This window comes from Centruroides sculpturatus, unplaced genomic scaffold, assembly GCF_000671375.1.
Source record: "Centruroides sculpturatus isolate CEXI.00-Female unplaced genomic scaffold, Cexi_2.0 scaffold1004, whole genome shotgun sequence".
In the NCBI taxonomy this organism is placed as follows: Eukaryota; Metazoa; Arthropoda; class Arachnida; order Scorpiones; family Buthidae; genus Centruroides; species Centruroides sculpturatus.
The window spans coordinates 182,016-197,480 of NW_019385295.1; the positions used below are offsets into that span (position 1 = coordinate 182,016).

The window sequence follows — 15,465 nt, forward strand, 5'->3', positions numbered from 1 at the left end:
TTTCTTTTTGTATTATTTATTTAGGAAATTATTCTTTCATGTTTACTTTATTTAAATATTTGATCTAAACAAACGTATTGTTGGACTATCTAGTTTGTTTGTCACGTTTTTGATATCTGCCACATTAAGAAATTAGGAAAAAAGTCGTTTTACACTTTATATTTACTTTTCGATATTGAATTATCTTGTTCTTGTCATATAACATTATGTTTGGACCATTTGTATACACACAACTTAACTTGTATATTATTTTGTCTCTCTTCATCATCTGCAACAATCTATGATTTTACTATTAAGAAAGAGACAAGTTTGCTATTGTATTTTTATATTACAAAAAAGTTACCTCGATATCCTCAAACGATCTGCTCATCATGGCAACGAGCATATTAATCATTAGAGTCATAGCCATAATCATGTAGGCACCGAGCAGTGAATATCCTACCCATTTGGTAAACTTTTGGTCCTCTCTAGATTCAACATCTTTGATGGGAATCACGCCAAAGAGGGACCAGAGTAGTGCCATGTAACTAGCATCCATACTGTAATAAAAATCCGTTAATGCTGACTACATTTTTTATTGTCGTATTTACTTTATATCTGAGGTTTATCCTTTGATATTTATAAAAAATAATACAGTTCGGAAAGGTTCGTGTAATCGAGGACAAATGGCACCATCTGTCCTTGTTCTTAAGTATCATTTATCCTTGATTACTCCAATCAGAAAGTTTTCTGACAATTATATTTTTATGTAAAATAATTCATTCAAAATTATTGTTTTGAAAATCAAAACAAACAAGGGGGTAAATAATAATTTAAATGGCGATAACTTTATAACTTTTCGTTTATTGTTAAATTTATTGCTCTTTTGTATAAATGTGAATAATTGAAATTTATAATTTGCTGTATATTAGTTACTAATATTCAAAATTTTCAGTGTTTTTTTCTTTAAATAAACAAACATTCATAAATTTATAACTGTAAAGATATATAAATAATTTCATAAGAGATTATCTCGTAACTAGTACTGCCATAAATGTATTCATATCAATTTTTAATTTTAACTCAATAAAAACGCAACTATGTTATTTAACACTATAATAAATTTATGGTTAATATTATGCAGTTTTACTACAGTATTGTTTATTCTTAATTTAAATTTTAAAATTTGAATCCATAAATCACATTTGATTCTTAAATAACATCTTGAGAAATGATTTATTTAGCAAACAAAAAAAGTAAAGAACTAAAAGATTAAACGAAAATAAATTGTAAATAGGATTCGGGTAGAAGTTATTAAAGTACAAAATAAAATAATTGCTCGTTCCTTACGTTAATAGTGAATTCGTTACAATAATGATTATTGCTATCGCTCATATCGCTCAAAATTGGACGCAAACCAAATCTATAGTCCTTGACCTTCTAAATCTTTCTTGTCAAACTCATTACCTATAATTTAGAAAATTTGGCAATTGAATAATAAACAGCATAATAAAACATTTGTGTTACGAATTATAGTTCATGTTTGAAATTCCTAAGAATTTTGAAAGCGACTGATTGAAATTTTATGCATTCGAAATGATTTTATAAATAAACGACAATAAAAGTATTAAGTGCAAGAGGACATTTAAAAAATTTAGCAACACAATAACCTAAATACATTTATATATATGATCCTATTATTCTTGTATATTCGTTTTCAGTCCTTTTAAATAGAATAATTAGTGCAATATTCATTTAACGATTAAAATTTTTCTTGTCATAGACATGGCGTCAATATAAAATAAAGAATTCTACAAAAACTATCGAATTTTGCATTAAGGAAAACTTTCTACAAAAGAAGTCTTTTTATAAAAGTTAATTAAGAGACGTGTCAAAAGAATATATTATTTTTTTATTTTTTATTTTTAATTTCAGGCATGTTTACTTAAAAGAAATATTTCAAGAAATTCTAAGAATATATTCAGAGATAAGAAACAAAATCTCAAATGAAAATTTAAGCTCGTTTAATTGTATTTTTATATTTTTCACGAAATTATTCTCGCTTAATTTAAAAAAAAAAAAAAATTTAAATGCAATTTCGCAGCAATTACACCCACATATTATGTTTTCTATGGTAGAAAATTTAGAATAAGCTGTTTACAATGAGCGATCTACAAAGTAAATGTGACTGTAGTCAGTCGGTCATTCCTCAGATTGAAAAGTTGTCTTGACAGCTCTCAAAAGCTTTCTACCTCCAAATCCATTGTGCAGTTTGTCGATCGTAGACTTGTTCTCTGTTGCCTAGCAACAACTCGTGCATCTGAACAGAAGCAGAATGCACAAAGAAAATTCAAATCAATACAAATATAGAAGCTACATTCTCTGATCATCGAAGTAATTATATTATACTAGTAAAAGAAAAGAAAAATAGAAAATAATGAAGCGAAAAAAAAAAGAATTATCAGTATTCTCGAATTAAGTAGTATTGATATTATGATTTTCTCTTAAAGTTAAAGAATAATTTATCGAAAAGTATAAGATGATGCCACTGTTAAGTTATAAGAAAAGATTATGAAAAATTAATCAATGACAAAAATAAATCATTTTTTTTTTAAATATTTAAAGTAGATAAAATATAAATTACTTTTAAAATTAATATAAACAAGACCTTTTATCTATTTTTTTTAATATTTAATATATATATATAGACTGTATTTTAATATAAAATCATATTCAAAATAACAAGATTCAGTTGAGCAGACGAAATTAATTTTTTAAAACTGGAAAGAATTATTTACATAATTAAAGAACAGAAGAGTTGAATTAACAAATTTATAAGTTGAAAAGTTTTATGATGATATTTTTATAAAAATGTGTTCAAAAACATGCGGCACCGTACGATATTGGCTAGATAAATAAATGGCTTTCCATTTTTGTTAAACAACAAAATGGGAAAATTTAAGAGAAACAATTTTACAAAACAGAAGAAGAAATACAGGAAACAATGTAGTTGGATATCTCATATCTGTAACTAGAAATAAGAAAGAGGTTTGTTGTAAAAATAAGAAGTATTTTGAAAAATTACAGAGATGAAATGAATTTATAAACCTGAAATTCTTTTGTAGAACGGATTTAGTGTAGATACAATTCATTAAACTCTACAGAAAAACACAGAAAGCGTCATATTGGGACATCGAAATTAGTTTTTAATACTTAGAATTATATCGAGTTCGAAAATATTTAAAATATTAGTTGATAGAGATACATCAGAAAAATATTTTTAATTTTAATAATTGATACGAATATTACTGATTAAATTCGGCGAATTTATTCATCGTTGTAAAAGTTTCTCTCGAATTACCCTTGGCATTAATAGCAACAGATGAAATAGTTTTTTTTTTTATTCGTAGAAAGATTGTTTAGAACAAAATAACAACATAAAATTATTACTGTTACTCGAATAAAATATTGACAAGATGCGGTGGCGTCAGCTGGATTTCGTTTAGTTTTCTATATATTAACGCGTCAACGAGAAAATAAGCTTGGAAAAATATTTTATTCTCCTTCTCACAAGTTGAATTTGTTTTTTTAACATCCGTTATGATAAACACGATAAATGCTATTATTTTTCAGTTTATTTTTTTGCAAATCTCCCTCGTTATGAAATTGTACGTATGATATTTATTTGGAAAAATATTATAGAATATCGACTAGGTAATACTTTTTCAAATAGCAATATTTTGTAGTCGAGTAAAGTATCTTTTAACTTACGTTTTGAAGGAAAATCCTGGATAGATCGTAAGAATCAAACTTATAATATATTTGAAGTAAAGTCTTAGCGATAAGAACGAAAGGAAAGCAGTTAAAGAAACCAATCTCCCGCTTCAATAAATATAAACGTAAAAGACTACAAAATTTTAGCATTTATAGAGTATTAGCGATCGTACCTGAAGGACTTTACTTAGATAAGCTTTATGCCTACAGGTAGAAACTGGCTTTAAAATAACTTTATCGTGTGTGGAAAAAAAGCGGTCCCACCGGAAATATGGTCATAAAAGCTAGAGAATATAGTTGTTAAGTGTCATCCCGAGGTTTTTTTGAAAATGGAAAAGACATTATCACCAGAGATAGCTATTAAGGGTCTACGATTCCACGCCCTGTTGATGTTAAATCCGTTTTCCTCTCTGAACTATTTAACGATCAATGTCTGATCTGTTTAATTTTAGAACGTAGAGTCCTTAAAAGGAGAACAAGTTCTTAAATTATTGATTGTTCTCGTGCAACTGTTCGATTTATTGATTTCATAGCATCCGGGAAGACATTTTTCAACCTGATGATAGCGACGTTTAAATGTATTATTCTTAATAATATTATTTTTGAAATTTCGATCTGATTAAAAAGATTAAATATAATAATAAAATACTTACGTCATGAAAGAATCGGGATTGCTCTGGCAATTTAAAGTAACGTTTTCACCCTTAATCACCTTGGTCTCACAGTGCTTCGTGCTCGAGTCGTAATACCAGTACAGCTGGTTCAAACCACAAGCGAAGGACGTGAGGACGAGGAAGAAGATGAAGAGAAACTTGGCAATGTCGATTATCATACAACCGAGTGATATTTGGAGGGGACCAAGGTGAGGGTTCGTCTGAAATAGGTAGATAATTCTTGCGAAACTAAATACGTTGGCCACGGCGAACACGCCCTCGGCGATGAGGGTGGGATCGTTGTCAGGCCAACGAGGTCTTTCGAGCACTCGAGGACCGTATTTCTCGCTTTGGATTTGGAAATATGCGACGGCTTTTAGTGAAAATGTAGCAAGGTAGAGAGACAGCATGATGAAGTCCAACCAATTCCACCATTGGCGGACATATGCTTTGAGTCCTTCTTCCCATAATTGCTTGCACTCTGCCCACACCATACCTATAAAGTTATAGCGAATATTATGTAATATAATTAACTACTCTCGAAATCTCTTGAAAGTTAACTGAAGAATTTTCACACCTGTTACCCAGAAAAAAATGAGCCATTCTACAAAAGAAGGAGAAGGACCACGAATGTTTTGCAACGTTCGTTCGGTTCCCTCCGTTCTAGTAGAAGCCAGCACCAATAGGAGCAGGAAAAATCCAAAAGAGGCACTGAAAATATTAAGTAATTGTTAAAAATGAATCATTTTTTGGAAATGAACTTATAGTAACAAACCTGTGGTAAATAAACTTCATAAATGGTGATCGGATAACCTTTCCCAGTTTCGAACGTGGGAAGATGAGGTAGTAAAGCGCTATGACAGGCATACAAGCAATCAACCCACAACATAACAAGATTTTCATCACGCAGTTCCTACGTCTCCACACCGGTAGACCTTCGTACCAAATCGACGTTAGTAATTGTTGGCAATTGGGATGAGCTACAAACTATACGAAAAAAAAGGATAAAATAAACTGTACGTTTAATATTCATACATTTAAAATCTTTTTTGACAAATTACAATATATCTTTGATAATTTTTGAGACGAATCGAGAAGCATTTCTGTAAAAAATAATGTCAAATGTACACGACACTTTGTAAAACGTGTGAGACAAATTATAATTCTAATAAGATCTAAAGCATTCTTTCAAATTATTATGAGAAATCTTGTTAAAATTCCAGATGTTTTGCAGTTAATCTTTCAGAAATATTACGAAAATAAATTCAATTTTTCTCTTACTTTCTTCAATCGTGAACAATGACAAGAAGCAAAATTATATATTTTTAGATAAAACGAATTTATATAATTTTTGCAAATATAAATTATATAAATATTTAAGTTATAGCTTTTTTTTTTCTTTCTTTTCTTACTTCATGAAATTCGGCATTTGAAATTGAAAGCGTACAATGACTAGAGACAAAAGGATGTCTATAAATTTTCTTTGGAATTTACAGAAACTCCGTAGCAGCTTCATTTTTATCGCTGGTAATTCTATACTTTACGAGATGTAAGTACGAGCTATAATTCATTTGATATTCCATATTACTTGATTCATAAAATATTTATTCTTTCTTTAGACATATGTTCTAGAAAAATGTGCAACAGTAATAGGTAATTCTCTTTATTTATCTGGTTTATTTTCTATATTTTGAGAAATAATTCGATTTATAAGTCTTCTTATTTTTTTTTATAATTAAATTTCAGTTTAAAATTCAATAAAATTATCTGCTTCATAATTCTTTCAAATTACCGCACATAGAAAAAAAGATTAAAGTACTTTTATAATTAAAGAAGTTTATATTAAAAATATTTTGTTATGAAATTAGTCTGGAGCGAAGCAATGATTATTTTCTCATCATATATTAAAACGTTGGAAACAGATTTGATTGCAATTTCATTGTCTTAATTTTCATATTTTTGTATCATTAACAGCAGCAGTTTATCGTTTACTCCATTTTTAAGTCATTAGAGTAAGACTAAAATTATAAAATAAGATACCGACGTTTCTAATTCCGCATTTCTATATCAGTCATTGAAGTCTGCAAAGTCATTTTCAAAGAAAATTAGGAGGAAGCGGTTAAAAAATTTATCGGTTATCCTTTTTCGTAAAACGGTTTATAACAAATTTAGCAATTTTTTTTTTGTCTGTTTCAAAGTTTATATTTTTAAATGTAAGACATCACGTATATCGACAACAATATTGGAAAATCTGGAACAATGTCTGACACTGAGCCAATTTTGCACAAGACACAATAACAAGGACATCGCAATAAACATTCGTTATTGCAGATTTTTTTATTATTTTTTTATTGTATTTTGTCAACTCGTCGTTCTGGCGACAGTTTTTTTTTTGTTTCCTTATATTTCTTTTAGTTGTAGGTCATTAGTTGGTGGTCCTTTTCTTCTCTCCTTATTTTTATATATATTTTTTTCCTTTGTGTGATTTCTAAATGTGATTAATTACTCTTGATGGCTTTTGGTTCATATACAAGTTCTACGATTTTGCTAATTATGTACAGCGATCGAATAACGAAAGGAATAAAAAATGTAATTTAATGACAATTTTTTTTTTAAAGTTTAATAAGGAATATTGTTTTGGCTCGATTGTCACCAGCGATGAGATATTGCACTGTTTCTCTTTAATATCGTTTGAGTACGAAATGTTATATGATGGTATGATTGCTGTGACAACGGAAATAAGATCATCCCTTTACTTGTCATTCTCGTTCTGTCAAGTGCAAGATGCTATTTTGAACATCTGATAAAAGATATTCTCATTTGCTACTCGAGTTTTAATTGTATTTTTATAAAAATGGTACTTAATTTTTGATTTCTTCCGTATACGCTAAGCTAATTTTATATGTATTTTGATAAAGGGTGACTGATTACATAATATTTGGAAAGTTTTAATTATCAGACAGATTAAAAAAAGAAATTTAATTAATGAGTTATTGATAAATATATTATAAAAAGTAAAAGTTAATTTATAAAATAAGAATATAAATGCGGTTAAAGTGCCAAAAATAATAATAATGAATGTTCTCATCATTCTTTATGGAATTCTGGTTTTGAAAACTTGAAATTAATTCTATAGATAATATAAATTGTTGAAGCAGTATATTTAAAGTTTTCTGTTAAATAATTAGAAGAAGTTGTCAAGAATTTGGATTCGAGCTACCAACTTCCATTGCCAGTTGATCAAATGCCAATTCTTGGTTCAACGAAGTTAGTTCAACTTAGTTACAGCTTTGATTACTATTGTCATTACCTGTTTCTGTTCGTATTTAAGGGCAAGCTTTAATCTCGATAGGGTAAGTTTCTCTGGATCTTCTTCATTTTCGTCCTCTGAGTCCGAATCGGTTTTCTTATTCAGCACAGCGATAACTTCTTCCGTACTTCTACAAAGATCTAACAAATCGCAAGAATATTTTTTACACTGATTACTGAGTTCCAGATAAATTTCCTTAAATTCGTTCTCCCGCTGTGCCAGATGCTCCAGTTCCCAAGATAACTGAAAGAATATTTTCCAAATATTGTGTTATTATATTGCTAAATCGATATAATTAATTTTAAAAATGAAAAATTGTAGCATTCCATACATAGAAATATCAAAATGTATAAATAATTAAACTACGCGACTCTATCGGAAAATGTTTATTGCATTAAACGTCTTATTTTCACATAGAAAAAAAAAAGAAAAATTCTAATGCTTTCTGCTTAAATGAAATTTTATTTTTCTTTTATTTTGTATATAAAATGCGAAAATTTTGCTTAAACAAAGTTATAAAATATGCGCATTTTAGCAATGATGAATTATTTGCAATAAACTAGCGTGGCAATTAAATCTAACTGTTGTGAGTTTATTGAATAATAATTCAAAATTATTCGCAGAAGAATAATTAATATAATCATCATCATCATCATCATAAAAAGCACTAATTTGTTTACATACGTTAGAAAACAGTGGCGCATTATTGCTTTGTGGGGCCCAGGCGAATCTGAATTAGGGAGCCCCGTGCATATTTTTCTTCGGGAAACTTTTTTGGGAAGAAATATTTTCTTATAAAAAATTGGTTTGGACCCACCATCAGGGGCTCCAAGCCCCTGATAGTGGGTCCAAACCAATTCCTTTTCCCACAGGATAACGAGCTACTGTTAGAAAAACCAGAATACTAAATTATAAATATGTTAAACTAAGTTTTATCGATAACCATTTGTAATTTAGGATTTATATTTAATCTAGATAAATATCTTTTCGACTGGTAGTGTTTGATTTACAAATTAAAAGCAGTTTAGTATCTTGATCATCATCATTAAGGTTACTGGTTCCAGTAACTAGACCGAAATGGATTATAACATGGATGGTTAAGCTCAAACTAACTTCTACAGTAATAATTGAAGTAAGTGTTAAGGAGTAAAGTGGGTCAGTTTAAATAACTAAATCAAGTAGCTGAGATTCTCCGAATGTTAATTTTTTTTTAATTTTTTATTTTTGTTAAATCGATTTGTTTATGTTCTAGATTTTATTTCGCTTTTTCTGTGATCATTCAAAAATTAAAATTTCCAAACTTTCGTATTATTCTTATTTAATAAAAATGATTTTAATATAAAAAAAAATTAGTTTTCATGTATCAAAATAATTAATAAAATCAAACACTAATTTATAATTCTTTATTAAAAGTTAATATGTTTACGTATAAGCTGATTTTATTATATTTACATCTGGTAAAATAAATTTAATTTTTTTTTTTTTAAATTAGGAAAAATTGAATATGGAATTTAATAAATGAATAATAGTTAAATTTTTTCGTAAATTATTTTTATAATGAATGCATGACTAAAATCAATTGTTTCCAATTAATTGAAGTAATATATGGGACAAACGAATTTAGCAATGTCCATTAAATACACTTGGCATTAACTTGATGGACATGTACTTGGTTCTACTTAAAAAGAGAAGAATGTGTTTATATCTTGTCTTTATGTTTGTTTCCTTTCTTTGGATTTATTTAGGAAATTTATTTATTAGGTTATTTCTTATTAAAAATTTTAAAATAGATTTAGTAAATCGTGTGATAAGTATTTTCTATGCCTAAAATAAAACCTAAAAATTATTTTAATTTAATAATATTTCAGAATCTTTATTTTAATTAATTGCTGACGTCCATCTATATTTCTTTTAAATCGGAGTTGTGGATAATGAGCATCATATTTTTTCTCTAAACATTTTGATGTAAACAATTTTTATTCGATTTATTTTTTTAAATCAGAAAATAAATATAAAATATTAAAAGAATTTTATTAAAAAATTAAATAAATAGCATGCTCTTCGGTGTAGTTTATATATACAGTAATTATTAAACTATTAATTAATACTAATTAAATGATTAACTTTTTAAAATTTGGATAAAATAATTTTAAATAAGCAACAGATAGCTTACCCTAAAAGCTGTAAGGATTGGATCTTCACTAGTGAGGGACATCCAGGCGGGGCTAGCCAATGCTCGATAAGTATGAATTCGTCTTAGAGAATAACGCAAACTATCCGTATGCATGCCTTCTTGACATTTCTGACATCCACAAGACAGGGGATGGGGATTATCTATGGTGGCCCCACGTGACAGGAGAAGCTGAAGAATTTCGAATTGGTTACAATGAGCAGCCAATATAACAGGAGATATGTCAGGACAATAATCGGAACTCTCTTCCCCTGGTTGTCTGGTTTTCGCCCAATCGTTTGCCAACATTTCACTCGTGATACTCGGATGATTAATAAGCATCTCTACAATCTTATAAACACCCTCACGAATAGCATACAGGAGGGCGTCTCCTATCTTCACGTTCTCCTGTTGCAACAACAGTTCAACAATTTCAACATTTTCGTTGTCGACTGCTATTTGAATAGCACTACGACCCAGAATGTTGGTGCAATTCACATTCACCGGATTCGGTGGTTGAAGGCACCTGATCATCGTGTGTTTGTCTCCCCTTTCAGCTGCTTCTAAGAATGTTCTCTCCTTAGGATCCATGGATGGTCCGTCCTTTAAGGGCTCTAGTGGGATGGGTATGCGATAGCGATTACTACTTGTCAGAAATCTCGGGTCTTGTTTAACCATGTTTGCGATTTGGGTTTCGACATTTAACGCGGAGGACATCATTGTAGAGGTTTTGTCCGGCTCGAGTCAATATGGAGTGTGAATTGGATAGTCGTAGTGGATCTTAGTTCATCTGAAAAGATTTAAAAAATCGAACAAAACTTCATTATATAAATATTTTGCTATTTCACGTCGGAAATTAAGAAAACAATCTTAAAGATGAAATCTGTTCAATTAAACTTCTAATATTCTACTTTTCTTTTATTTAACTTTCATCAGTTTTACATTTGTTTAATGAAATTAAACTAGTTGATTTATTTTTTAAAAACGAATTAATTAATTTTCCTTCAAACTAAGCAATTTTCCTGTCCAATAAACGTTTTCCGGCGCAGTTCGTTTCCAACGATATTTAGTCAAATTCATTTCTTTTATTCGGTTATTGAGTTAATTAAATGGATTAAATTGATTTGCATTAAATTATATCTAGAAAATTCTTTAAAAATATTTGCAATTAATCAATGAACGTTTTTTTAAGAATTGTAATTAACTGCAACAGTATAGTTCTTCAACTTAAAATTTTTAAATAATAAATAACATACAGCATATGAGATTCATTTATTAGATTGATATTTAGATCTTTATTAATTAATTATGCAATTCTTACAATATAAAAGGAAAATAATTAAAATTTCTAGAAACAACTAATGACGTTTTATAATATTTATTTACAATTTAATATAAAATGTGTTATGTTTAATTAAAGACTTTGTAGAAAAAAAATAAGTTAAATTGAAAAAAGAAACGATTCTTTTAATTATGTACATATTAAGTTCCTGTTTTCCAAGTGAAATATAGTATCTATGTTCCGATTCAGCAGAGAGGATTTTCACTTTAGGAAATTTAAATTAGATGCAGATTGACGTGTTTAGTTGTTGCAATTATATAAATTCCTTTCTAATTCTTTCTGTTAAAATTTCTCTCTTTACGTCGCATTCAACAGAATGGAAAAAATTTTTCTTATTTTAAAAAATATGTAAAAATGAGCAAGTAATTATTTAAAAAAAAAATCAAAATGACATGCAGTACGTAATTAGAAATTCGTATGTTTAGTTTTGGTTATTTGTAAAGAAATCTTCTTATCGGATAAACAGAACCGAAAAATCGAATGGAAAAAATATATTAAAAAATAGGACACTCAAGGACAACCGAGTCGAAACTGAAAAATTGAGAAAAGGTAAAAATAAAAAATGAAAAAGATACAGCCGCACTGATTAGATTACAGTAAATGGTAGAAAGAAATATGAAAGTTGCAGAATGGAACATTGAACACTAAATGGTTGTTGTCAGAAACGACGATAGCTCGAAAATATTGGATATAATGACACAGAAATAAAATGAAAAAGAAAGAAAACAATTCTTATGTACTCATAAAATAATGCCTTTCATAATCTAATTTTTCTAAAAATTTTTCTATTCGCCATCGTTAAATCTGTTGAAACTTTTCCGAATTAATCCAAAATTATTAGTTAAAATAATATTTATATAAATTCTGAAAAAGTCTTTCTTACTCACATTATGTAATTAGAACTAAATTGAAAATTAACAACATAGAAAATTTAATAGATAGTCCTATGTACAGTACTGTACATTTATAAAGTTGAATATTTAGGACACGGAGCATAAGGAACTTCTAAATGGATTTATATTTGGGGCAGAAGAGAATGACCTTTTTAATTTTGTTCGATCGATTCAAGTATAAGATAGAAATAAAAACTGTAAAAAAATTATATTGTTATATGGGAAGTATGTTGAACTGTTTGTTGGCATAAGAAATGACAGTTATTACAAGCGACCCATTTGAGCGAGTTTTATAAAATCGGAAACTTTTACTTTAATTTTTATTTCCACGTATAATTTTTTAAAAAATATTTTACTGAAGACTGCAGTTATTCTCATTCTATTTATATCTCTATTTATCTCTTTTCACATCAGTTTTCCGACACGACACTTCAAAATAATGAAGAAAGAAGCGCGTATTTCGGTGTTAACTATTTAAGGAAAATGAACTTTTATGCAATTTATAAAAAAATTTATTGGAAGAAAGTCCAGATTTTTATTGATTTTTTTCAGCGAGAAAATTTCAATTATTTATTCCATTTGAAAACCTATAATAAGTTAGTTTTAAATTTACGAATCAATTTTTTCAGGTCCAAAAAAAAGATAATAAATTTATTCTTTTATAATGGCATACTTAGAATACGAATATTTACTCTTAAATATCTAACACAATTACTGTAAAAGTGAAGGAACTCTCATTAGCATTTCAATGAATGCTTTTTATTTATAATGAAAAATAAATAATCGTTTAATGAATTCTATTTTTTTTTATTTTACATTAAAATTACTTTAAAATTGCATGTCTAACTGGAAAAAATAAGTAAATTCTACAATAAAATTTCTTGTTTTCTCTACGTTTCAGAATATATGCATATATATATATATATATTTTATATAAACAATAGAGAAAGTTGTTTGGTTTAAAGCAAAACTTTATTTGCTTTAAAGAAAACAGCAGTCAATTCTTAATTGCTTTTAGCAATTGTGCACTTACCTTCAGTTGACTTTTAAAGGTTAAACATTTCAGTCATAGTATACTTTCACGAATTGCCTTCATGGAAATTAACATAGAGAATGTTGGTGCGGCAGTTTCGGTTCACAATCCAATTTTGTGTGCTTTGTCAGCTGTTAAAGCAACAACGATACTGTCAAGACCATAAAATTAGATTAACTCGACAGACAAAGCCAAAACCTTACATGTGAACTTTGCTAACACCTACAGTAACAATAGAAGACGTTTTCTAAATTCCAAATTTATATTAAATATAATCACATAAATTAGAAAATTCCCGAAGTGATTATTTTTTGCAACGTAATTAATTTTTTTATTTTATTTTATTTTTTAAATATATTTGTTCGATTTTCGTCTCCCTTCTTTCTATTCATATATCTAGAAAACAAAATTAACTCAGGACAAACTTGCTATATTTTTTTTTTAGAAAAGGAAAAGAGTAAAACTTTATGAAATAATTGCTTTTAAAGTAAATGTGTTTTCTATGTTACACGTCAAAAGATTTCTTAAGTATTATGCAGAAGAAAACGTTTGCTAAAAATGATTTTAGTGCCGAGTGAAGTAAAATTCAAATTGAAAAATGTTACGATACGGTTGATGAAATTTCATATTTTTCAAAATATGAAATTTTAAATTAAATTACCATATTTGATTGGTGTAAAATTTATTTATATTATGCTTAAAATTATTTTGCATAATAAACTACAGTAGTTTCGATTACTAGTGAAAGAATTTCATTTTTTTTATCACTCGTTATAATTCTAACAATCCAATTACAAAATTGCTTATTACTGTATATACATCGAATTTAACTTTAATTATTTATTTTACATTTGTTTTAATTACTATTAACATTAATTTCGTTTCGAGTTTTTGTCCCTTATCTATTGTTCTAATAAAACATAAAGAATAAGACGAATATACATTTTAAAACTCTGATCGTCTTAGCTGAAGTAACGCTAATTTACAAAATCTATTAAAATAACTGTAAAAGTAATGGATATTTGAAAATATATTTGAAATTTTCTTGATTTTTCAATTGCAAATCTTCGATTTCTTAGCATTACAAGGAGTCAAATTACAAATTAAACCGAATTAGTTAGTGAAACGAAATTAGAAAATATTATCGAAAGTTTTCTTCCTTCAAATTAATTTTATTATATAAATCGCACTCGATATGTATTATATTTGAAAAGATTTTTAATAATATAAAATATTTATAGAAAAGTAACAAAACAGTAGCAAAACTAATGAAGGAAGTAATAAATAAATTATTGCCAACAGGTTGCTTCAGTAATGCCATTTTTCACCAATATCCTGTCAGAACTAATTACTATGTTTGTACCAAATTGTGGCTGTTCCTGTGTAAAATCAATAAAACAATATACCAAATTTCATAATATTAGACTTATACAAAGTAACCCAAAAATCAGTTTACTATTATTAAGACTAATTAGTTGTCTTAATTAAATACTTTATTATTTAAAAAGTTTATATAAAATTATTAAAAAATGACACCCTTCTTTTGTTCGATACACAAATTATAACACTTTAACAAATTAAATTATAATTGTTTTTTAAATCTTTTGTTAACGAACGATTCCTACAGTTAATTGACTTTTGGGCCACCCTAAACTTGTTGTTATTAATTAAACTTTTTAATAAAGAATTTTTTATTCCGAAATACTTTTTATACAAAGTAAAATAAAGAAATTACAAAAAGGTTTTGAAGCATTATAATAATGAACTTTTGTCAAAAAGAAAAATATTAATATTAACAATTTGCTCAATCATTGTTTACGTTTTGAGCAATTGTTTTATATCAAAAAATGCAACACCATGCAAATGTCAAACAGTAAATGAATCCAAGTTACAAATTTGATTTATGATCAGTCTTATTGGAATTTCAGGAAGAAAAAAAAAACAAAATACAGTTCAATTGGTTATGTAAATTGTAGTCAACAACTTGATCTTCGATAATATTCATTCTACAGTGTAATTAAGTCAAAAGGGGTAAGTATTCATCATCACTGATCAGAAAAGACAAAACTTCATGATTAATTACCTCAGTGAGCAGTTGTTTGGAATACTGCCCATCTCGAACATGAGGGGAAAAAATCAGATCATTAGTTTGCATATTTTTTCTACACAATCTACTAAAGGTAATCTTTAAAGTTGAAATTTTGAAAGGATCTGTTTCGATGAATAAATATTTATAAACTCTTGTATTACTCTTTGTGTTGGGCTATGTCCAATCGATTTGACGTTTCACTTCAAGTTTTCCAGTTACAAG

At 27.7% G+C, this 15,465-nt stretch overlaps 1 protein-coding gene across 3 annotated transcripts in view; it reads right to left on the reverse strand.

Annotated features, from left to right (window-relative positions):
- The window catches only part of LOC111637278 (transient-receptor-potential-like protein), a 114,046-nt gene that overhangs the window by 22,456 nt on the left and 76,125 nt on the right, over positions 1 to 15,465 (reverse strand). For 2 of the 3 annotated variants that reach the window (XM_023382747.1, XM_023382748.1), the window contains exons 2-6: positions 9,890 to 10,676; positions 7,717 to 7,959; positions 5,182 to 5,393; positions 4,984 to 5,117; positions 4,407 to 4,902 (exon numbers count right to left, since the gene is read on the reverse strand). In XM_023382747.1, coding sequence (XP_023238515.1) covers positions 4,407 to 4,902; positions 4,984 to 5,117; positions 5,182 to 5,393; positions 7,717 to 7,959; positions 9,890 to 10,606 — 1,802 coding nt within the window. In that variant the 5' untranslated portion in view covers positions 10,607 to 10,676. Of the gene's footprint in view, positions 1 to 343; positions 540 to 4,406; positions 4,903 to 4,983; positions 5,118 to 5,181; positions 5,394 to 7,716; positions 7,960 to 9,889; positions 10,677 to 15,465 lie in introns of all 3 variants that reach the window. The other variant, XM_023382749.1, reaches the window with a different exon arrangement.